Raw genomic sequence first — 24,344 nt, forward strand, 5'->3', positions numbered from 1 at the left:
ATACTAGGGTGGTGGATACATGACTCTGCATTTCTGAAAACGCTTAGAACTGCACACTACAGAGAGTGGCTTGCTGCAGGCAAATTTAAAATAGTCAACTAAGATGTCAGAGAATGCCAGGATGTAAGGCAGACTGTGACAACAAAATCTAATTACACTGCACATGTATGACATAACCTCCTGAGTTGGGTTGGGAGAAAGGACCTGACCAATTTAACCTTGGAAAGCAGAGTTTGGTTTATCAAACTAAAGACAAAAAGGGTTGCACAGGAACCGTGTACTCTAGTTGGTAACTTCGTTTCTCACAAGGGTCCAACCAAGAATTCTGAAACTGCTTCGTGGAGGTACCAGGATTGAACATGCACATGATTGCAGGTATGGGAACCAGGCTCCTCCTTGTCAAAGGAAAAAGTTACAAATAAGCAGGTGGAAACAAGAACAAATAATGCATTGCTGCATTAGAGTCTGGGGTGGGGGGTGACATATCAGTATGAACTAGTGATTCTTGAAGATAAGTAGATGATAGCTAAGTAGGTGGATGGATGGATGGTTGGATGGGTGGATGGACGTTGGATGCATGGATGGATGGTTGGATGGATGGATGGATGGACGGACATTGGGTGGGTGGATGGATGGATGGACGTTGGATGGACGGTTGGATGGATATAGACATAAGAGAGAGAAATAGCATATAGATGGATGAGAACATTCATATATTTCCTCACCCTGTCCACTGTGAGGACCTAGAAGTAGTAATACCCTAGTAACATCTAGCACATCTGTCACCTAGATCTCATTTTCTAAATAAAAGGAGTTAGAACTCTCTGGAGAAATGGCTGGTTCTAGGGCTGGGGCAAAGAAAATGCAAGATGGCCTTGGAATACCCTGTAATGCCAGAAATCAAAGAAGTCAAACAAAGGAAAGATACGGATATGTCAAAAGAAGTCAAGCCAACTTGAAAGAGCTCCCAGCGGACAAAGTTAAAACAATCTGAGCCACAAAATAAATAGTGATAGTACTAGGTTTTAACCTAATGAGTAAAATAAATAAGCATGAATCAGTGCTGATAGAAAATAAATAAATGGCAGAGAAGGGACGAATCTTCCTTACAGAACAATTCCAGATAATAAATGTATGAGGAAGGAAGAATTTTAAAATTGCCATGAGAGCGCCTCAGGAATCATTAGTCTGGGCAAGATCCACAGACAGATGCTCGAATTAGCAGACAAAACTTTAAGAATTGGGACCTTTGCATGGCCTGAATATACCCCCCAAATGTTTATTAACTAATGCTGTGGTTTTAACTGTGCCCACAAATTCTTTGCTGTTCCTCCCTCTAGAAGGGAGAGCTTGAGTCACCTCTACTTGACCGTGAGCTAGACTTGTGTCTCTCTTCTAACAGAATATGGAAAAGGAAGACCAGCATCTTTACGGTAGAGAAACTTGGCGGACATCCATTCTCTCTACCATGTGTTCAAGATCAGCATTGGCGGCAATAAGTCACGGTACCACCACGTTACCCCAGGTGCCTTGAGGATCCATCAGCTGGGCTGCAATCCCATAATTCATAACCCCAGGCTGATCGTGAGAAAACATAGACAAACCCAACTTGATGGACGTTCTACAGAATATTCAACCAGTATTCAAAACTTTCAAGGTCAGGCAAAGTGAGGACAGACTGAGAAACTGTCACTATGGACACTTGACAGCTAAAGGCAACATGGCAGCGTGCATGGGATTCTGGAACAGAGAAAGGACCATAATCAAAAACTGCTGAAATCTAAATAAAGTTTATAGTGTAATAGTGTTGTACCAGTGTTCATGTCCTAGTTTTGGTAAAAGCATCATAGCTATGCAATGCATTCACATCTAGGGAAACTGGGAGAAGTGTATGGAGGAACTCTCTGTACCACCTTAAGACTCTTCTATAGATCTAAAATTATTTCAAAATAAAAAGGGTTTTTTGAATGGGAAAGTCATGTTCTATTGTTCAGGGCCCAGCCACATTCCTTCCTCCAGGAAGCTTTCCCCGATTTCCCCTGTCCACTGGGCTTGCTGTTCCCCAGGGCCCCCCAGCCTGCCCCCTCTGCCATTCTCAGGGCCCCAAGCATGTAAGACCTAAAGGGCTCCACTTTTTCGGGGGGATTAGAGGAACCTTCCAAAGCACACTGCGAGCTTCCAGACAGCAGGGGCTGACTCTCACATCTTGGAGACCTTCAGAATCTGTGCCTTCCATGGGACAGTGGAACTGAGGACCCCCAGGCAGGCTTGGGCCCAGCTGGGAGCTATGGGTGGCATTAGGGGAGAGCACTGGGTGAAATCCTTGCTCACAGAGCTTGTTACCTCCACTGGTTTATTCTGGGGGCTTGGCAGGGGTCTCTCACAGAAAATGAAGTTAGACCCAGGAGACATCTCACTGGATTTGCTCACTAGACTGTCATGGACAATAAGAGGGTTATCCGAGATGCCATCCTATATGGGGGACACCTGCGCAAAGATGACAGTGAGTGCCTGAGCCCTGAGTACAGAACCACCAAGAACTAAGGCACTAGGTGCCCTGGCAGCTTTGCTGTGGGACCCCCTCCACCACCTGTCCAAACCCCAGACAACCCATCTACACTGAGGGCAGCAGGGGCTGTTTCTGGACTCTGAGCAGAGCATGGGGACCTGTGTGCTGCTGGAGGGCCTACAGCACTACTGGAGGCAGCAGCTGCCCCAGAGGGTCCCTGCCCCGCCAATCAGGAGCTCTGCTTGGGCTCACATTGGCCAAGAACAGCAGCCAAGTCTACCTATGGTCAAGTGGTTCCTCCTCATTGCCCACTGATGGGGAGCCAAGCCCAGGGCCAGTTAGCATAGGCCCCCTGCGAGGCTCTGGTGGAAGGTCAGGTGACAGGTGGGGCAGTCTGAGGACAGGTAAGGGCCATGGAGAGGCTGACACCCATAATCTGCCCCAGGTTACTCCTCTTGCCCTCCACTCACCCCTCTGGGATATCTCTTCCAGACCCATGGCTTTGGTTATGACCCATAAATGCAGATCTCAGAGAGGTTCTTCCTCCTCCAGAGCCCTTTATCCCTCCAGCCACTGGACCCTTCCCCTGAATATCCCAAGTGCGCCTGCAGCTCCAGTCCCCAAACTCAGCCTCTCTCCTCACACCTGTTCTTCCGGTTCCCCTTCTCTCTTCCATGACTGGCAGCCAACATCCATTGTCATCCTCGGCTCTCCCTCACCTCACCCCCCACATCCATCCCTCAGCAATCCTACCTCCTCAATCTATCACCACCTCCCTAGTCCAAGGCAGGCCCAGGGGAAGTGATCAGTGAAAGTTGTGGTAGGGACGGATGGATCCATGAAGGGAATGTGGATTGGTGGTTGGATAGCTGGGTGGTGGATGGATGGATGGATGGATGGATGGATGGATGGATGGAGGATGGATGGATGGACAGATGGATGGATGGATGGACGGACAGATGGATGGATGGATGGATGGATGGATGGACAGACGGGTGGGTGGATGGATGGACGGATGGACGGACGGACGGATGGATGGATGGATGGATGGTGGATGGACGGATGGATGGATGGATGGATGGACAGACAGATGGGTGGGTGGATGGACGGACGGACGGATGGATGGATGGTGGATGGACGGATGGATGGATAGGTGGGTGGGTGGATAGATGGATGGATGGACAGTCAAGACCAACGGGTGGACGGATGGATGGACAGACTGATTGGTGGATGGATGGGTGGATGGGCGGGTGGATGTAAGGAAGGAAGGAAGGAAATGATGGAACTTATACAGCTTAGGCTGCTTCGAGACTGGAGTCATTATACCTGTCAGTGCTTTTCTTGGGCAACACCTGGACCCTTAGTGTGGTAAGAGCTAGGTTGAACATACTGCTTCGGGGAAGGTCCCAGAGCTCAGACCATCTCAAGGTACTCTGTTTTGAGGAATCAGGCAGTCAGAATACTTGAACTTCATAGGGCACAGAATGGCCCATGCCAACCACTTCTGAGATTGGCCCACCCCGGGGGAAAGCTGGATCAAGCAAAAGGATGTCAGTTGCCGCCACATGGAAGGTCTTTGGCCTCTGAACTCTGTCCAGGACTCCGGACTGGACCGGACCGGGAGGATGCCATTCCTCCCCCCACGTGCCTCACAGGCCACCCAGAGACACACACAGGAAGAGGCGTCACGTGGACATCTCTTTCTTTTTACAAAGACTTTATTGTCTGACATGCTTGACAAAAAAAAAAAATTACAGCCACAATCAAGTTATGCCAAAATGATTGAGGAGCACGCCATCATCTTTCATACCTCAAGGACTTTTAATGAATTTTCTTTCAAAGTAACAGCTGCCTTCATAACTTTTCTTTTCCACATAAAAATACACCATATTCTGAAGATACCTTAGGAAAAAAATTTATTTAAGTTTATAGTTCTTGGTCCGCATAGAAATTCGGTAGAGGTGACTAAAAGGGCCTGTGTCTTCTCCACCCGACATGTGCCCATACGCCGTGCATCTGGGCTTCCCCAGAGACTTTGTAAACATCCTCACCCAGGAACCACTCGGTCAAACAGAGTCCCCGACGTCCCACACCCCGCACCCCAGAGCGCACTGCTGCTGGCAGACTCCCCTTGTGGACAGTGAGCCTTGCCCCATGGGGATGCCTGCGGGAGCAGGGAAGGAATCGTGGCCTCCTGGGATGCCAGGGTGCTGGGCTCAGAGAACAGGATCCCTCAGCGCTCCAGGGGCTCTCTCTGAGACACGGACCAGAGAGGCTCTGAACAGGAACCTTAAAAAAAGAGAGGGAGAGAGAGACTTGGGACCATGCGTTGCCTCGGAGGGGCGAAGCTTTGAGTCCCGGCAAACCAGGGGCCCTGGAGCCAGAAACTAAGGCTCAAGTCCGGCTTCTGCCCCTTTTGAGCTGTGCACCCTCAGGCAAGTGACGTCTCCTCTCTGATCTCAATCTCCTCATCTCTAAAATCAAGCCAACAGAGCTGACCTTGCAGGACCGCCTGGCATGAATCAAGATTGTATCTGCAACGAGCCGTGGTAAGGGCTGGCCCCGGGGCTGGGCTGAGGGTGAGGTGAATAAGGCCCTCCTCTCAGGTGCCCGACTGAAGGAGCTACCAAACAGCTGGGCAAGACAGAGAAAGGATGCTCTTTAACCCCATGTCTTTCAAAATCAAATTCGATTCAGAAAAATATCCATGATGAACAAAATATCAAAAATTTCAATAAAGATAGAATCGGACCCTGCACGGGGCGATCCCGCCTCTCTGGCCTCGCTCCGATGAGACCCTGCTGGTTCCCTTGCCCTCACAGATTCAGCCCAACCCCCCACCTCCCCAAACCCAGTACTAATTTAAAGGAAAAAAAGGAAAGGCGCTCTCCATGAAGCTGCCAGCGCCAGGGCCTGCTCTGCTACTGGGCCACCCTCCCGTTAACAGGACACACTGGCCAGGACCAGGAACCACTCAGCCCCTTCAGCTGTGGGTCCAACAGACAGAACCGAAATGGTGCACGAGAAACCGCACTAAGGAATGGAACCCCACTGGAGGACAGTAAGGGGACGCACGCACGCGCACATCCACATGGGCACAACCACGTGGCAGGGTGGCCTCCGTCTGCAGCCCCTCCAGCCTGCCAAGTTCTGCAGAGCTGCTCAGACCCGCGAGTCTGTGACTCGGGAACCTTCCATCTGGTCCTGGGCACCCACATGGCTCCTTCTAGAGAACCATTCTCCCCGGGTCCAGGCTCCACGCGAGCACCTGAGGTGCTCAGGCCACTGTTCAAGATGGCAAAGATGCCCACAGGAAGAAAGCGGGGTCACGAGGTGAGGCAGACGGCTTGTTGGCCTTGTGGCCCGAATTCCTGAGACGTCCCTGATCGCTCCCTCAAGGGCCTCAGCTGTGAAGCAGGCCCATCTCCTCCCCAAGCCCGGTGGGGGGCGGGGGGCAGGAACGGGTGCCACTTGCACCCAGTCTCCAAAACCTCCCACACACCCCCAATCCCAGGGCTTGCTGCCACACAGACCCTCGGTTAGAGGGAGATTTTGTGCGAGAACTTCCAAAGTGTGTCCAGGAGCAGCGGCTTCCCAAGCCCACGAGTGGGTCCAACTGAGAAGGATGAAGAGTCCGTCAATTCCCAAGCAGGACAGGACCGCAAGCTTGTTAGGTCCTTGGACAAGGTACACGCAGAAATGTACACGCAGAAAACAGTAATGAGCACAGAACCCCTGCCAGGGACCCACAGGGTCCTGACTCCAGGTGACGGAGGCTGAAGAGTCAGGGGAGGTTTTCTTCATTCCAAGGCCTCGACCCATCGGCTGGGCTGCTCCCCACGGCCAGGCAGCTGGTCTGCATGGAAGGAAGGGTGGTTGGGGGTCTGTGCTCTCGGCCAGGCGTGTGTAGCTGATGTGAGCAGGAGGGGCTGAGACAGCAGGGGCAGTCAGGAGTTCCGGGGTGTGGGGAGGTCAATGACTATGGGCGGATTCACAGGCTGGTAGTTCACGGTGCACACAGACGCGTTCACGTAGGTGGTCGTCCCATCTGCCATGACACCGTACCCTGGGAAGTAAGCGCACAGCCGTCAGGGCTGAGGGAGTAAGGCCAGGACCTAGGGTAGTGAGGCGGCCTAGGGGGCGTGGTAGTCAGAGAGCACTCCGCTGCAGCGGGCTCAACAGGCCAGGACAAGCTACCGAAACCCTCAACTCAGCCTCTTCATCTACAGATAGAGGTGATGATAGATGCTCCTTCCCCAACTGCTACGAGGGGCAAATGCGATAATAATCCACATACAGTGTTCGTTCAGCCCAGTGCCTGGAAAGCACATGGCGAGCACACAGTGAGATATCACCATGGACATCATCACCACCATCATCATCAGCATCATCGCCATCATCGCCATCATCGCCATCACCAAGTCACCCTCATCTCCATAACCACCGTACCATCACCACCACCACCATCATCACCATCCTCACCATCACCATCATCACCATCACCACCACCATTACCACCATCATCACCACCATCATGATCATCACCTTCACCACCATCACCATCATCACCATAGCCACCCTCATCTCCATTACCACCATTACCATCGCCACCACCATCATCATCACCATCACCACAATCATCACCACCATCACCATCATCATCTGCACCACTACCACCATTACGATCACTACCATCACCATAATCACCATCATTGCCGTCATCACCATCATCACTATCACCACCACCATCATCACCATTGCCACCTTCACCTCCTACCATTACCACCATTACCATCACCAGCACCACCATCACCACCATCCTCACCATCACCATCGTCACCATCACCACCACCATTACCACCATCATCACCACCATCATGATCATCACCACCATCATCACCATAATCATGTACTTTCTTCTCTTAGCCTCTGCTGTCATCACACCCTTTTCCCACCGTGTCTACTTGTTCGAATCCTCATCCTTCAGCTCAGATCACCTCCAAGCCAGAAAGGCCATTTCCCCTCCTCTTGTGGGTTACCCACTCTCAGGAGCCCCATTTGGCCTATACAATCGTGCGGGAGTGTGGTTTGGGTCACGCATCACCTGGGATCTGATGGCACGTCTGGGCTGCAAAAAATGATGGCAATATTGCTATCCCACAGCACGGGGGTTGCCCATCTCATGACCTCTCAGATTCTGCCTTTGCCTATCTGGTTCCCTCTGTGATCTCCTCAGGGCCAGGGGAGGTCTGATCACTTCTGTCCTCCGACAACACCATGCAGCAGCCCTCAGGGAAAGGGCTGAGGCTTGTTTGCTTCTGAGCTAGAAAGTGACCGGATGCAGAACAAGCACATGTGAGGCCCGGGGACCCTGGCCTAACACGGACATAGGTGCAGGAGGCTGGCAGACAACTCTGGGGAAACCACATCCGTCCCCATGGCCCATGGGAGCCCACGTGCTTTCTGGTAGGGTGGGATGGGGCAGTGTGGCCTCGGGCAGGTGGGATGAAGGCCTGAAAGGAGTAAAAGAGGGGCTCTGCCAAGCTGAGGAGTCGGGCTCCAGGCTAGCAAGGAAAGCCCTACGTGGAGGGCGTGGGGGTGTGGGCTGACCTCACCCAGCACCATCACACCCGCCTTGCCCACTGCCCCCCAAGTGGAACTGAACGCCCCCCACCATTCCAACTGTGTGGGAAAAGCAAGTGTCCCCACCCTCCCCCCGGAACAGAGCCAGAATACCAGGTCTGTATGTGCATGTGGTGGGGGTGGAGGTGAGGTGCCTCCAGAATATCTCAGGCAAGCAAGGGGCCCTCCACATTTATTAAGCACCAACTGTATGCCAGGCTGTCGAGATGTAGGTAACTGCCAGTCTTACGGAGCTCACAGTGAGCCTACCAAACCTAACACATCCTCCATGTTCCATCCAATGTCCCCTCCTCCGGGAAGCCTCCTGCTCACATTCCAGAAGCCTCCCAAGCTAGACACAGCAGCCAGGTGGAGTCGCCTCACTCCCAGGGAGTGAAACTTAGCCCTGAGTCTTGCCAGACTTCGCAACTGTCTTCCCACTGTTAACCATTTCAGCGGTAGCCCACTGATGGCCAAGTGCAGACAAAGCACGTACAAGAGCATACGTCAGGAAGGGGCTGAGAGCAGGGAGGAGGTGACCGGGTGGGAGGGAGGTGCGGGGTCCCCTCCACAGGGCCCATGAGGAGCCCCTCCCCACCCCCGCGCCGACCTTCGTGGATGTGGCCGAAGACATGCAGCCGCGGCTGGACACGCCTCTGCACCGTGTTGAGCAGCTCCACGCAGCCCACCCGCTGCATCTTCTTGGGGACCCAGTCCAGGAAGCCTGTGTGAGGAGATGACAGCGGGGCAGTGACAGCAGTCAGACGGCTGGGCCCCCAGCCCTGCAGGCCCCACACGGCAGCTTTTGAGTCTCAGAGACACGGGGTCCAAGCCTCACAGCCCCGGGTGGACCCTGACCCCAGAGGCCCCAGCAGGCTCTCCTGAAGCCGCCTGGCCCCCTGCCTGCAGGGAGGGAAAGCCGAGGGCTCTGCCGCGTCCTGCCCAGGGCCTGGCAGCCCCGCCCTTCCCCCTCTGCAGGGTCACCCGGAGAGCCTGGCTTACAAGAGTCCAGAGTGGGCCCGGCACTGGGGGCCAAGTGAGCCCACCCAGACCTGTGCTTGAAGCAGTCTCCAAGGTGTCATCCCCCATTGCAGAGACAGGCACACGGAGGCCTGAAAGGGACATGGGAGGCGCAAGGGCACCCTAGGGGCTGGCAGCGGAGCAGAACCAGGAGCGAGATTTCCACGTCGGAAACTTTCTAAACAGACACCCCCAAATCATGAAAATGAACTCCATTCGCCACAGCCTGGCTCCCGGCTGGGTCAGGGTCTGCTCGCACCGCCAGCCTCCCGGAGCCGCCCCGGACGGCGGCGGCCCATTATTCGCACACGGCTGCGCAAACGAAGAGTCATCAATGACTCCAAGCAAGCCGCCAGGGTTCGTCTCGGCCCCCCTTGGTGTGGGTGGGGGAGACAGGTTCCTGCATGCTGGGAAGGGCAAGGGGGAGCCTCTGAGTCCCCGAACGGGGCGGGCTGCCCCTGCCACTGCCTTAGTGATGAGAGAGGGAGGGAGAGAGGGAGAGAGAGGTCCCACCGGGCTTGGCCATTCCACGCCCCTCTACCCCGCGGCCTATAAACCCTGGAGCCAAGCACTGCCCAGGTTTACCCCTTGCCCAGGATTGCCCGCCCTGGACCCCAAATGCTGCGGGAGTGATGGCAAGTTCTGTGGAGGCAGCAGCAGCAGGAGGACGCTGGGAGGGGCGGGGCTGCTGGGAGTCTGGACGGCATTCTAAGGCCTAGGGGAGCTATGGAGTGTTGTAGAGGGACGGCATGGCATCGCTGCCAATTCAGAGAGCGCCCTCCCCTGACCTGGGGAGAGTGGAGTGGAAGGGGCAAGACTCCGGGACGGGGGACCAGCGAGGAGACCCTGGCAATCATCAAAGGGACAGAAGACACTGGCTGGAACCCAGCTGGGGACAGCCGCAGTGCAGAGGAGAGGAAGGAGCTGGGATCCAGTTTGGAGGTGGAATCGGAGGGGTGTGCAGATGGGCAGGAAGTGTGGGTGAGGAGAGGGGGAGGGGAGACCTGAGAAAGCCCCGAAGGGACAGCCAGGGGGGCCCAGAAACAGACCAAGTGAGCGGTGACATCAGCTTGGACCGGGGCGGGGGGCAGGGGAGCCTGGGACGAGACGTGTTGAGGATGGAACCCACAGGCCCTGGGGACTGTTGGAATGGGTGCGGGTGCGGTTCCCCAGGGGTCTGACAGGTGAGGGCATACAGGACGAAGCCGAGAGAGTGACCTTGAAGGTATTCGGTCCCCAGGATGCAGGTCAAGGGCCCAGCCCTGCCTCTCCACGTCCCTGAGCTCCAGTAGCCCACATGTATAAACTAGGCAGCTGATGCTGACCTCCCTGGGGGCTGCGAGGAGTCCACGAGGTAACACGCTGAGCCCCAGCACACAGTGGGGAAATGAGGCCCGTGGAGAGAACTGTCCCCAGTGCCACAACACGTCAGACTCAGAACAGAGCTCGTCAAGGCTGATCTCCGTGCTCAGGTGAGGCCAGACACTGCCTCTCAACACCCACACCCCTGGAGGCCGCCCCCGGCACCAGCAGGCCCGCTCGGGGCCCGGCCAGCCAAGGCAGGGGGCAGCTGACTCTTACCTAGTGGTGGTCCATGGGTTATCAGGATGTCTACGCCTTCAGGAATGAGGTTCCATTTCTCTAGCAGTGCTTGGCCTCGTGGGAGGTTAAAGCCCCAGCCATAAAACCACGGCTGCCTATGGAAGAAGAGCGGGCCGTTCAGAGAGAGCGCGGGACCGTCAGAGGTAGGGGAAGCCACTGCGGCGCCCAGTGGTCTCCGGGGCAGGCTCGATCCCTAGAAACTCAACATAAAGGTGGGGATGGCCTGGACTCAGCCAGAATCCTGACCCACTCGCAGGCCGTGGGATGTCTCTGGCCTCCTCTTCTCTTTCCCCCTCCCTTCAACACAGGTTCTGTTTCTCTAGGATGAATAAATATTATTTCTGTAAACTTTTAAAAGGAACATTTAAAAAGAATCAGCATCAGCCAAAGACCTCTCGTTCTCCGAGCTCTTCTAAGGAAATCCAGAGAAGAGCCCGACCCCTCCCAGGAAAACACTCTCTGCCTTCCTGCCCAAGTTGGGGCAGGTGGGGACCCAGTCCAGAGAAGAGCCCGACCCCTCCCAGGAAAACACTCTCTGCCTTCCTGCCCAAGTTGGGGCAGGTGGGGACCCAGTCCAGAAAGAATGGCTTCCAAGGGGAGGAAGCTGATTCCTGCTTTCCCTTGAAGCTCCCAGCCGGGCTGCGTCCATCCCCAGCTCTAAGGGCAGGACCAGAGGGACCCAGACCAATGGACGGAATCTCAACTCAGACCTAGACTGAACGATGCCAATGATTCCCTTGGATTGGCTCAGTGGTGAACATGAAGCCTAGATCCTTCCCATTGGTGGGAATCCCAGATATTTTCTTCTTTCAATGACGAGAGAGAGGATGTTTTCACCCCTGCAGATCAACCAGTGAGCTTCGTGCCTTGGAAGCTGTTAGCGGCTAGTAAGCTGTCCCAAAGGGCAATGGCTGAACCACATGGCCCAAGGGAGCCGCTGGATCAAAACTGTACCAGTCACCCACCATACTTCTGCACTTCTCAGTTATATGGGCAACATAAAGCCATTTGATTGGGCTCTCATTTCTTTTTTTTTTTTAAGATTTTATTTATTTATTTGACAGAGAGAAATCACAAGTAGGCAGAGAGGCAGGCAGAGAGAGAGGGGGGAAGCAGGCTCCCTGTTGTGCAGAGAGCCCGATGCGGGACTTGATCCCAGGACCCTGAGACCATGACCTGAGACCTTAACCCACTGAGCCACCCAGGCACCCTGGGCTTTGATTTCTAACTAAACATCCCTACTATGAAGCTCTCTTGGGCCTAAGTCATTATAAGATCCCACATCAACACAGCCTGTTAGGATTTACAAAGTCACCATCATCATCACCACCATCACCATCACCACATCATGATCATTGCCATTATCACTACCATCATCATCACCACCGCAATCACCATCACCATCACCACAATCGCCATCACCAGCATCACCATCACCATCACCACTATCACCACTTTTGTGGGTCAAATTGTGTCCTTCAAAAACGTATGTTGACATATGGACCCCAGGTACCTATGAATGTGACCAAATTTAGAAACAGGGTCCTTGCAGATATAATCAAGTTAAGATGAGGTGATACTCGGTTAGGGCCTGCCCCTAATCTAGTGACGGGTGTTCTTATGAGAGGTCATGTGAAAACAGAGACACAGAGAGAAAAGGGCCATTGACAATGGAGGTAGAGATTGGAGTGATGCTGTCTACAAGCCAAGGAGTGCCAAGTGCTTGTAGCCCCCACCAGACGCTGGGAGAGGGGCATGGAGTCCTCCCTCAGGGCCCTCAAGAAGGACAAATGGGGATGACACCTTGATGTCAGACTTCCAGCCTCCACACTGTGAGAGAATAAATGTCTATTGTTTTAAGCCCCGCCATCTGTGGTGATTAGTTGTGGGGCCCCAGGACGCTGACACAGTCATCAACGCCACCATCACCGTTGTCACTCTCATCACCTCCCCCTCTGCCACCTCGAGGACTGTCACACCAGCAGCTAGGGTAGGCAGATAGGTCTCTTTCTTTCTCTTTTACAGATGAGGAGACTGAGCAGAAATCATTGCCGACATTCCCTGCATACCTACTTTTCTGTCAGGTGCCCTCTAAGTACCTTACAGGGATGGTTTTCCTGTGACAAGAACCCTGGGAATTAAGGACTAAGAGTGTCCCCATTTTACAAATAAGGACCCAGAGGCTCAGCGAGGTGAGCTAGCCTGGGATTTGGGTGCGCTGACTCCCGGGCTGGGCACCTCACTACCTCCTCCAGCACAAACGGTACAAGTCAGCGGTGCGGCCGGGCTTTCATCTTCAAGGTCTCTCTCACATGCCCAAAGCTGTCCCTAAAACCCCTCTCATGGCCCCTATGTTCTTCATGGCGAGGCTGAGACCTCTGGCTCTTGACCCAACTGCTCTACCTATTGGCAGCCACCCAAAGCATGCCTTTGGAACCCTGTGCATCTCACGGAACACCATTTGAAAATGCTAATTCAGTCCCACCATGGTACCTTCTGGATAAAAAGACTGAGTGAGGTTCAGTGAGGGGCAGTGAGGTGCCCAAGGTGGGGCAAGTCATGTTTGAACCCAGACCTGACCCTCTCTCTCCTCAGCCTTCATGCCTACAGTGCCATCTTCTGGAACATGGGTTTATGCAGGAGGAAGATGGGGGACCACAGCAGCCGTTTGGGGGTCGAGTCCTTTGCCATTTCATACACATGCCAGATCCTCTCCCCTGCTGGCCTGGGATTCTGCCAAGAACGCCGGTTCCCCCCTGTTCTCCTCCTGCCCACCCCAACCTCACGCCACGTTTATCCTTCAAAGCCCTGTCTGACCCAAGCTTCCTCTCACCTTGCGCGTCCAGACCAGCCTGGAGGCGGGGAATAAATGAATGCATGAATCCATCGGTTAACAGATGTCAAACAGGACTTCTCCTGCTGCCTGAGGATCACAGCCTGAACTCTGAAACCGAGGATGATGCCCAGATCCAAAAGACAGTCGCCAGCTCCTGCCCAGAGGAACTTATTAAAAGTGGGCAGAGCACACCAGGCCACCACCTCCGAGGCCTAAGTTTTGGCCTTGAAGAAGAGGACTGTGGTTCCTGCCTTGTTCTTGTGGGAGGAGCCGAGAAGACTCCCTCGTCCCTAGACACGAGTGAGCCCCAGGAGAACCACCTGTGCAGGGGGTGTGGGATCTGCACCCTGAGGCTCTGGCAGGAGAAACAGATGGTGAGAAGCGTCCCTGGGTTGGGGCTGCCCACGGGATCCCCAACTGTAGGAAGTACCTGCCAAGGGAGGAGACCAGGTGTTCAGGGGTGGGGAACAGCATCTGGGTGGGTTGGTCTGGGGACAGTCCCCTCAGAAGACACCTCCTATCACTGGCACACCCACAGAGGCCGGCCCTTGCATAACAGAAAATGCACCTCCCACACACACATACACAATTTTAAACCCAACTTCAAGGCAATTTTGGGGTCAGAGAGACCTAGGTGAGAATAGGTCCACCTCTTCCTACCTGTGTGACTTTTGGCAAGTGACTCAATTTCTCTATGTGCCTCAATTTCCCCATCTGTAAAATAGGGTTGTTTGGAAGGATTAAATCCATTAATCCACGTAAAGTGCTTAAAACAGTGCCTGATCCAGTGCATTGCAGCTGCCTTCATCATTTCCAACACCATCATCATCATCCTCATCTTCATCATCACCACTATCACCATCATCATCACCACCACCACCATCACCACCACCACCATCATCACCACAATCACCATCACCACCATCATCATCAGAATTACCATCATCACCATCACCATCACCACCACCATCACCACCACCACCACCATCACCACGATCACCAACACCACCATCACCATCATCGTCAGAATTACCATCATCACCATCACCATTATCACCACCATCACCACCACCACCATCATCACCACGATCACCAACACCATCAGCACCATCAGCACCACCATCATCACTATCACTAACACCATCATCACTGTGGGCCCCTCCTGAAACTCACCCATGGAGCCTTCATGAAAAACATTTGACCTAGGGTAGAGCTTTTCAAACTGCATTTTGATGGGCCACAAGAACATTTTTATTAATAATAAAATAAAGCATCCAAAAAAAAAAAAAGAGTACCTCCTAGCAGGGAAAGGAGACTTCAGTTAAATATATTTATATTTAAATAGACACCCATGGCGGGATGTACTGAGTCACAGTGGAAAGTGTTTTTCCCGCCGTGGTTCCTGGTCAGAAAGAGTCGTGCTCCAGCGGCCAGCCGGGGCTGCTCCTGCCCTAACACGCTGAGCTCCCAGCTCTGCATGTCTGCAGCCCCGACTCTGGGCGAGCTCACAGCCGCTCTCTGGCTGAGCCAGGCCAGAGTCACTGCAGGGAAGGCTGCAGCAGCCTGGGAGCCGCTCAGAAAGCCAAGCCTAGCGGCCCTCCCAGGAGCCCAAGCCCCATTAGCCTCCCGGGAAAGAAGCAACATGTTTCTGGCACTGCCTTCCAAATACAGAATTCATTCTTCAAAAATCTAATCAAATATTTACAAGACGGGATGAGGCCTCGTCTGCATGGAGAGAAGGCGTCTGTTCGTTCCTGTGAGGCACAGCAAGGGGTAGCTTCTTGATAGAGGGGCCTAGAAACATACCAGAGACCTCAGAGACCCCCAGGAGCAGAGGGACCCACGCAAGCCTCCGCCTGCCCCGGCTCCCCCTCTTCCTTCCTCTCGGCCTGGCGTTTCCCCGTAGATACACCTGCCTAGCTCTTGGAAATACACTGCCTCCGATCCTGGGAACGTGGACTTCACCCTGTCCCTGGGGAGGCCCTGAGAGCTTGTTCAAGGCACCCAGGTTGGCATCAGGCACCTGTTTCTACCCCTGGGCTGGTGACTTCACCTGTCCCAGCACGATCATGATGCCTGTGCCCCAGACCCTACCCCATGAGGTGCTTCTGACCCTCTTGCTAGGTGCTATGACCCTGACCCAGAGGGGAGGGGAAAAAGGAGAGTGGGAGGAGGTTTAAGAGGTTAAATTATTCTTCCACTATGAAAACTCCTTCTAAACACCCAGGAGCTCCGTCAATGGGCAAAGGGGAGGTTCTAGCTTGTATTGAAATTTTAGGGGGAGCAGGAAGAGTCAATGATGTTTGCACTCATGCAAACATCCAAAGGAGATATTTTCCAGGATGGCCTGTGGGTTGGGGAATACCCTCGTCAGGCTGGGGGTTTCTCCAGCACAGCAAGGGACACAGACTCTTCATGGTGACCTCACCTCAGAGGTCTTTAACCAGCCCACAAGACCTGGAAACCCCTCCAGCCCCTCCTGTGGGTCCACTCAGGTTCCTGCCATGGGAAGTGGAGACAGAAGGGTGGGGCCAGGCCTTCTTCAAGGTGAAATCGGCCCCAGATGCTTCCAGCATTCTACATCTGGTCCATCACGAGGCCCTTTGGGACCAGAGCTGAAGTCCAAGGTTGCCCTGGTTTCAAGACAGAGGCCAGGGCAGGCAAGGGCTCACAGAACCTGCGGTCCAAGCAGCCAGGGTCCAGCCTCCCCGCTAGTGGCCCATCCACCTGGGGGCAGCTGTGGTCTGAGACTGTGAATGCCCAAGACAGGACGCCCGGGGCCCTGCAAAAGCCCCACCCTCATCTCCAACAAGACCTGGCATTGGACCAAGCCATGCCACGCTGAGGGCCAGGAGCCCGATGTCTGCGTACTGTCCAGGACACATCACAGACTCCAAGGAGGTCGGATGAATCAGAATTCCGACTGAGCCATGGGAGGCAGCTTTATGTCCTGAATTTCTGTCTTTCTGTTCTAAAGTAACCATTGGAATAATTTTCTTACAGAATGATAGTTGCCATGACAACCAGAGCAAATTTTCCTTTTCTGAAACAGATGTCTCATTTAGTTGAAAATTAGAATGTGAACAAACCCATGGGAAAAATTAATTCAAACTTTAACAGAGCGCTGAATACAATGTAATCTCTCAGAGGTTAACCCCTTAACAGCTTTTTTGTGCGCTGATGGTAACCTTCGAATCCAGGCTAATTAAGCCCGCTTAGCCAATATAAATGACCTCCTCGTGGCCAATCATTAAACGATTTCCCCCTGAAGCGTGAATCCCAGGTCCCCCGACAGCAGACGGGAGGGGGATTTCGCTAGTCTACAGAGAACGCCGAAGCCCAGTGCGCTCTGCTCGGCCAGGTGAGGCGCACGGCCCCTGGAGGGGGGGCAACCAGGGGTCACTCGGTTAGCCTGGGCTATGGGCACCTCATTTCCAGGGGATGCTGGGGTGTGCAGGCAGAGGAGGCCTGGGGTGCCCTGGGGTGGGGGTGGGCCTGCTGGTGCACCCAGGCCAGGGCGCGATGCCCGAGGGCGAGCATCCGGAATTCCCTTGCCCGGAGGCCAAGGTGGGGGGCACCCACAAAGGCACAAATCCAGAGCCTCTCCCTGTGAGCCCCCAGTCCTCACACCCACATGGGGGGGTGGCAGCTGCCATCAATGCTCCATTTTACAGATGCGGAGACTGAGGTGCGGGCAGGTACAGAGACTTGCATGGGGTTACCTGCTGACCAAGTGAGACAGGGGTGGGGGGTGGGGGGCTCAAACCCCAGACAGCAGAGGCCGAGCCTGTGCTCTCTGCCTCCGGGCCAGATTTATGCAAATAGGGCCAGGAATCCCGCCTCCCACCTCCCATCTCCTCCGCAAGCCCCAGGGACTTCCACATCTCTGCCCAGTTAACCCTTAACAAAGTCCCAGGAAGCTGCCACTTTAAAGACAAGGAAATGAAGGCACAGAGAGGCCAGCGGGTGCGCCTGACGGCTCGGAGGGGGCCAAAGGGACCTGAACCAGGGCTCCTGGCTCCTGCGCCCTAGGCCTAAGAGGTGGCTGACCCAGAGAGGACCCTACAGGGGTGACCAAGCCACGGGATCCCTCTGTTCAATGGCAACAGCCTGCTGTCCCTCTGAGCAGCTCCTGAATGTACCCTCTCCAGTTCCAGCCCAGTCCCTGGCCTCGCTGGGCCCCCACTGAGCCTGGCTGGACAGGGAGGCAGCACCTGTGACTCTGGCTCCTGGTGCCCCAACTCTAAAGTGTTCCCCCAGGTGACTCCCCTACTCCAAAGCCTTCCATGGCTCCCTGTGCCTAGAAGACAAGCTCAGACCTCAGAGTGCGGCACACAGGGCCCATGGGCTCTGCCCCAGTCCCCCTCTTGGACCGTCCTGCTCAGATTTCCCCCTGAACTCACCACATGCTGGCCACAACAATCCTTTCTGTTTGCTGAACACCGCCCGCCTCTCCCCATCTCTGGGTTCTTGCTCCTGCTTTTTTTTTTTTTTTAAAGATTTTATTTATTTATTTGACAGACAGAGATCACATGTAGGCAGACAAGCAGGCAGACAGAGAGAGAGGAGGAAGCAGGCTCCCTGCTGAGCAGAGAGCCCGATGCGGGACTCGATCCCAGGACCCTGGGATCATGACCTGAGCCGAAGGCAGTGGCTTCACCCACTGAGCCCCCCAGGCGCCCTCGACCTCCCGCTTTTCCAGCCACCTGAAAGCCCTTCTTAGCCTCTCCTCAGAGTCCATGACCCATTATTTGTTAAGGCTTAGCTCAAAGACCACCTCTTCCAGGAAGCTTCCCTAATCGCCTCTATCCCCCAAGCACAGGTGACCCCTCCCTGCTCCGAGTCCCCTCATGGTGGCTCTCTCAAGACAGGTTCAAATCGTCCCTAAATCCCTCTTGCCCAACAGGCAGCTGAGCCAAGCAGACTCAGGGACGGCTGGTTCCCAGCGCAAATGAACGCACGCATGATGGAGTCAATGGTCAGGAGCTGCACCGGCGGGCAGGCAGGTGGAAAAGGACTAAGAATTCACCCTCTCCTCTGTTCGCACTCCCGACCGGAGCCCCCCACCCCAGAGCCCCTGGAGTCCCGAGGCCCTGAGACCTGTAAGAAGCACAAGCATGAGAACAAGCCACCCAGGGAGCATCCCGGCCTCTCCCAGCCTCCCATGACCTGCTGGGCGGGCTCGTGTGCCCATTTCGCAGATGAGACCTCAGAGGTGAAGCCAGGCTCAGCCTCCTCTGCTGCATCTTTGCTCACCTCCTCTGCTGCATCTTTGCTCACCTCCTTCTGGGGACCTTCCCTGCCTCCCCAGGCAGCCCGCTCCCTAGGGCTGGGGTTGAGGGAGGCGGCCCTGCCTGGTAGAAGGAGACAGCCTCTTACAGCGGACCTCGTGGGCCAGGTGTTCCCACTTCCGCTCCTCGTTCTACGGGGGTGAAAGCTGCGGTGTGAGCGGGGCGCTGACCCTACTCCCACCGAGAAGCTTCTCTCAGAGATGGCTACACCGAGAGCATCTCAGATGGGGGTACCACACGTCAGTGGCCCCAAGAGCCTCCCAGAACACTCTCGGTACCCCAGGGAGGCTGCACTCCCATTCTGCAGCCGGGAAACTGAGTCAGTGACACACCCAGGTGGCCCAAGCAAGTTCACCCCCACAGGTGGTTCCCGGACACCTGGGGACATTCCACAGTCTGAGCAGCCACCGCCATCACCTGGCTCTGAGGGAGAGAGGTCTGCCGCACTCCTGGTGTCCCGAGGGGGAGGCTGAGGGGCCCGCGGGGGCTAGTGAGGGGGCAGGGCCGTGCGGGCTGGAGACCGGTCCCCAAGGACTGCCAATCACACACCTTGCCCCCCGCCCCCCCAGTATACAGCAGTTCCGGCAAGTCAGCAGCAAGATAAGTGGAACCGAAGAATGGGGTCCTTTGTCATTCCTAATTAATGTCCCCCACCCTGCGAAGTGCGGAACCATTCATCTTTTGTTTCGCGGGGACTGTGCAGCAGGGAGAAGGCAGACAATTCGTTTCAAACATTAATCTCGTGTAGACTAGCGCGCATCTGTGCAGAGGGGCCCTCTGTAAAGGAGATAACTACAAGGTGAAACGGAGGCGGATAAGGACCGGGAAGGGGCAGAGCAGAGTTTGTGTGAGAGAGAGAGGAATGGATGGGGGTGTGTGTGTGTGAGTGTGTGAGTGAGTGTGGCCTGTGTGTACATTGTGTGTGTGTGTATGACGTGGGGAGGTATGCACGTGTGTGTACGGTGTGTGCGTGGGGAGGTGGGGGGTGTGCGTGTGTAGTTGTGTGTGTGCAGGGGTGAGTGTGTGGTGTGTGTGTGCAGCTGCATGTGTGTGTGCACATGTGGGCATTATGGATGGGTGCATGTGGGGGGGGCGTGTGGTGTGTGTGTGTGTGTGTGTGTGTGTGTGTGTGTGTGCGTGTGCGCGTGTACAGAGGCAGCACGGCGGAGGGCCAGGAACGGTGAGGAATTTTCTTCCAACATCAGAATCCACCGGCTGTGCATGGTGCGCAGGGCTGACAACGGTCAGAATCCTGGGAGGAAGGAGAGAGGGTGTGAGCAGCAGCGGGACCGTTGGCCTGGGCTGTGTGGGCTGGCTCCCACCCTCCGGTCATTGTCCCCGCCCAAGCGGGCAGGCGGCTCAGGTAGGGTATGCGGCCAGGCCCACGGGCAGGCCGGCTCCGCAGCTCCAACTGAACCCAGGCATTCCTGACCCGATCTGGGCTCCAGATGGCGGTGGGGGGGAGGAAGGTGTGGCGCAAAATACCACCAAAGTCCCTGGTGCTCCACCACCAGCTCTGCGTGCCCCCCCCCATCTCTCCCTTGCTCGGCCCTGGGAGGGGAGAATCTGAGTCTGATTTCCCAGAAGTGGGGCTCAGAGCTCAGGAAAAACACAGCACTACCGGGGCCAGGGATCCAGGGAGCCCCGTCCGGGCTCTGCAGCCCACAGGGGCTACCCACAGGACGGGGTCAGGGGCTATCGGGAAGCAGCAGCTCCCAAGGCCACCACCAGCTGGCCCGAAGCTGACCAAGTCCACACACCGGGCCTGGGCCCCGTGATGCTGTGCTGGGGCCGAGATCTCTAGCCAGTTCCTCGACCCAAGCCTCACCATCCCCGTCCACAAAGTGGGATGAAAACAATCCTGTCTTGCCCCGTTGCTCGCCAGGTTAAACGGGACGATTTTGCAGCAGCGCCCGGCACAGTGGCGGACCCAGGGGTCTCCGAATTGCAGCTATAGGAGGGAAAGCCTGCCCCTCCGGCCAGAATGAACAGAGGAAGGCCATGGCCTCATGCTAAAACCACCCAGAAACGCGAGAGGAACCAACGGTAACAGACACAGCGTGAGAGGCACAGGCCTGGCCGCCTGTGACCTAGGGCAAGTCGGTCTCCGTGGCCCTGAAGTAACCAGCAGGAGCCTCAGAGTGCTAAGGGGAAGGAGTGGGGCCGGTGATCCCCCTCTACAAAGCTGGGCCCCCAGAGGGTGTCCCGGGACAGGGAGGGAATGGACCAGAAAAGGCTGCCCACGGACCACAGGGAGGCAGGCACCTGCCCCTGATCTCCAGCCTCCGTGTGAGCCCACAAAGCCCAAGAAATGAAAGTAAGCCATCCGCAGTTGCGGGCACCCACAGGCCAAGGCAGGCACGATCCTGTCTGAGGGTCTCCCCCAAACCGGGCTGCCCAGGACGGCCCCGGCAGAGCTTCACGGAACACGAGCGTGTGGTGCAAACGTCCAGCGCCCTGGACACCTTGGACAAGTGTTAGAGAGAGACTGAGAAATACGTGTTTTTCAAAAGAATAAAAAACTTTTCTTAAGAGACAGAGCAAAGGATTCTGGGGGAGCAGCTGGAGCTGTGCCAAGCCAAGATTCCTCGTGAGGGGTTGGCCCAGAAGCCAGGCAGCCGTAACGGGCAGGGCCAGTGTCCCTGTGGCCCCAACAGCCTCTGACCACAGCCAGTACAGCAGGTGCTGGGCTGGCACAGGCCTCGGTTCTGGCCCAAATCCCAGACCCTCAGCCACATCCTACGAGAGCCTCTGAGGAGACAAGAAAGAAGCCAGGGTTTCACTCTGTTAGCCTCTGTTTGGTTTTCTCCAGAAGACCTATTGGGCAAGGTTTAAAAAATAAATCTTTTAGCCTCTGTCTATCCCCAGGTCTGGGGCCTCCGTCCTGCCACCCAGGCCCAACCCGGCCCTAAGCACTGGGGGACCCTAAGCAAGTCCTTTCAGGTCTTGGATCTTGGGCCCCTCAACTGTCCAGTGGGGACAAAGGTCTAACTACAAGTGGCAGAAGCACAGGGCCTTGGGGACAGCAGTGGGAACCGTTACTACGGCAACTGTCCCATCAGTAGGCAGAGCCTGGATCCCGCAGGTCCCAGGCTTAGAACTCCCAGGTGGCTCGGTGCCTGCCCCCACCCCACCCAGGGGTGCCTTGGTGGGCGGCCCCAGCTGTGCAGAACACCCTGATCTCACCCCCTCCACCCGGCCCCGCTCTGGGAAATCCAGGCAGAGACCTACAGAGGGTTAGACGGTGAGTGGAACCACCGTGTGCTGAACATCTACTGTCTGCCAAGCAATTTATGCACACGACCCCCTGGGACCCTAAGAGTGACCCTACAGCAGGGGCCTATCCTAGCTGTCATTTCACAGAAAGCCAAGATTCCAACCTGGGATCAGCCGGCTGGATCCTGCCGGCCAGCAGGAGTGTCAGCGTGGCCTTGTCCAGTCCTGGCCAGGGTCTCCCACACCCCGCTGCCCACAGGCAGCACCAGGCCTCCAAGCTGAGCACCAGGATCGGCGCCCAGACGCCCGGCAACGGCCGGCAGCCTCTTCTCGAAGTTTAATGTCTCAGCAGGTTTATATTCCTTCTTTCAAAATACCAGAAGTAATTAGACCAGATGGACGAGCGGCATGCCAATTTCACTCCCTCCCGCACGCGTGGTTTTTTTTTTTTTTTTTTAAATCAAGGCCGTTTTCAGTTAAATGAGAACAAAAAATGTATCCAAAACCCATAAATGAATACGGTATGTATACAGAGTTCTCTTCCAACACTTCAGATTCTGTGACAGCTCAGCTCTTCCTCTTTCTCCGTGGTCGGTTCCCACCCCTTCCTCTAAGCGCCTCTACCCAAGGCTCGGTGCCGAGTCGGCTCCGGAGAGGACCAGACGCGGCTTTCCTGTGACTGGCAAGTCACAGTGCCCTGGGCACGGCGTCACAAACACACTGTTCCCCAAGAGACCTGGGACCGGAGGCCCGCAGCGACGGAGCCTCTGCGGGCGTGGGGGAGGGGACTGGGCCCGGAGATGGGGCAGGGGTGGGGGGCAGGCCCTCAGCCGGGGGGTGAGAGGCTGCAGGGCAAGCAGGGAGGTGGCGCGGTCAGGTTCTGCTCTGGAGGGACCGGCATCAAGGAAGAGAAGGAAGGACCTTGCAGATGAGAAAACTGGGGGAAGGCCTGGAGGTCCCAGAAAGACACGGGAGCACCACGCCACCACGCCACCACGCCACCACGCCGGGCCAGGCCCGAATGTTAACTGAGTTCCCCCGGCCTGGCGTCCGTCACCCGTCCATCCAACCCTGTTCTGATGAGCCAGGCACAGTCCCGGCCGCTGGAGTAAAGACCACAGAACACAGAGTTGGGTCCCTGTTCTCGCGGAGCCTCCAACATTCTAGTCGGAAAAGAGGCACGACGGAAAGCTATTGCCAGAGTCATGAAGACAACGTGTTCCCGGAGCTAAGGGACCGAAGGAGGAGGAGAGGCCCAGGCACCAGGCCCAGGCACAAAGGTGGAAATGGCTAGTGTGGGGCGTGCCAGGAGGGACAGACTGTCTCCCCTCGGTGCCGGGCCACGCGGGCATCTGTGCGGAGACTCCGGAGATGGGATCCCTCCTGCTCACCGTCAACACACTCACCCCCGCTAGATCCAACACCCCGGCACAAAAGGCTGAAGGGCGAACTTCCAGAATACAACACGCAAGTATCTTCACGGCTCCAGGGGAGGGGAGATTTCTTAGATAGAACCCCAAGAGCACCCACCACAAAGAAAAACACGAATATGTCTGACTACTCCCAAGTTAAGAACTTGTGGCCATCTGAAGGCACACCTGGAGGAAAGAGTCCCAGAGGACAAAAAGCCACTTGTCATATTACGACAGAGTTCCTATTCGCAATACATGAAGAATCCCTACGAACCAGTAAGAAAAGACAGACACCCATTTTTAAAAAAAACAATGGGCAAAAGACATGAGCAGTTCACAAAAGAAGACACCTGCGTGGCCGACCAAAGATGCTCGGCGTCCCTGGCCATCAGGGGACGCAAACGGAACCACGCGGGGAGGCCAGCACAGCAGAACGGACGTGGTTTAAAAGTCCTACCGTACCAAGTGCCGGCCAAGATGCTCAGCGAGGGACGGCCCGCTGGGGACAGGAATCCGCGTCACCGCTCTGATAGACGGTTTAGCGGTTCCCCTAAAGAATGCAGGGTCCGTGACCTGTGCCTCCAGGCCTAGTTGGGTGTGTGTGTGACCATGTCTTGTGGGTCCTGCTGGAGCAAGGACCGAAGGGGACATGTAGGCAAGCGTGGGGCCGGGGACTGCCTGGGCCATGGCTGGGTCGGCACAGGATGTTGGCCGTTACGGAACACCGCCCCCCCCCCCGCCCCGACACCACCACCCTCATCCCGAGCCCGCACATGGCGGGGCCAGGCCTGATGCACGTCTGGATCTCCAGAGTCTCACAGGGGCCCGGGCACACG

General features: G+C 55.7%; 1 protein-coding gene across 7 annotated transcripts in view; it reads right to left on the bottom strand.

Moving 5' to 3' along the window:
- Positions 1 to 4,207: 4,207 nt before the first annotated feature.
- Positions 4,208 to 24,344, bottom strand: part of MPPED1 (metallophosphoesterase domain containing 1) — a 75,548-nt gene continuing 55,411 nt past the window's right edge. For all 7 annotated transcript variants that reach the window (XM_082738847.1, XM_082738853.1, XM_082738849.1 and 4 more), the window contains 3 exons: positions 10,733 to 10,848; positions 8,742 to 8,855; positions 4,208 to 6,575 (listed from right to left, as the gene is read on the bottom strand). In XM_082738847.1, the coding sequence (XP_082594973.1) occupies positions 6,457 to 6,575; positions 8,742 to 8,855; positions 10,733 to 10,848 (349 nt within the window). In that variant the 3' untranslated portion in view covers positions 4,208 to 6,456. The remainder of the gene's footprint in view (positions 6,576 to 8,741; positions 8,856 to 10,732; positions 10,849 to 24,344) is intronic.

Source organism: Mustela nivalis (genome assembly GCF_964662115.1).
Source record: "Mustela nivalis genome assembly, chromosome: 7".
Classification (NCBI taxonomy): domain Eukaryota; kingdom Metazoa; phylum Chordata; class Mammalia; order Carnivora; family Mustelidae; genus Mustela; species Mustela nivalis.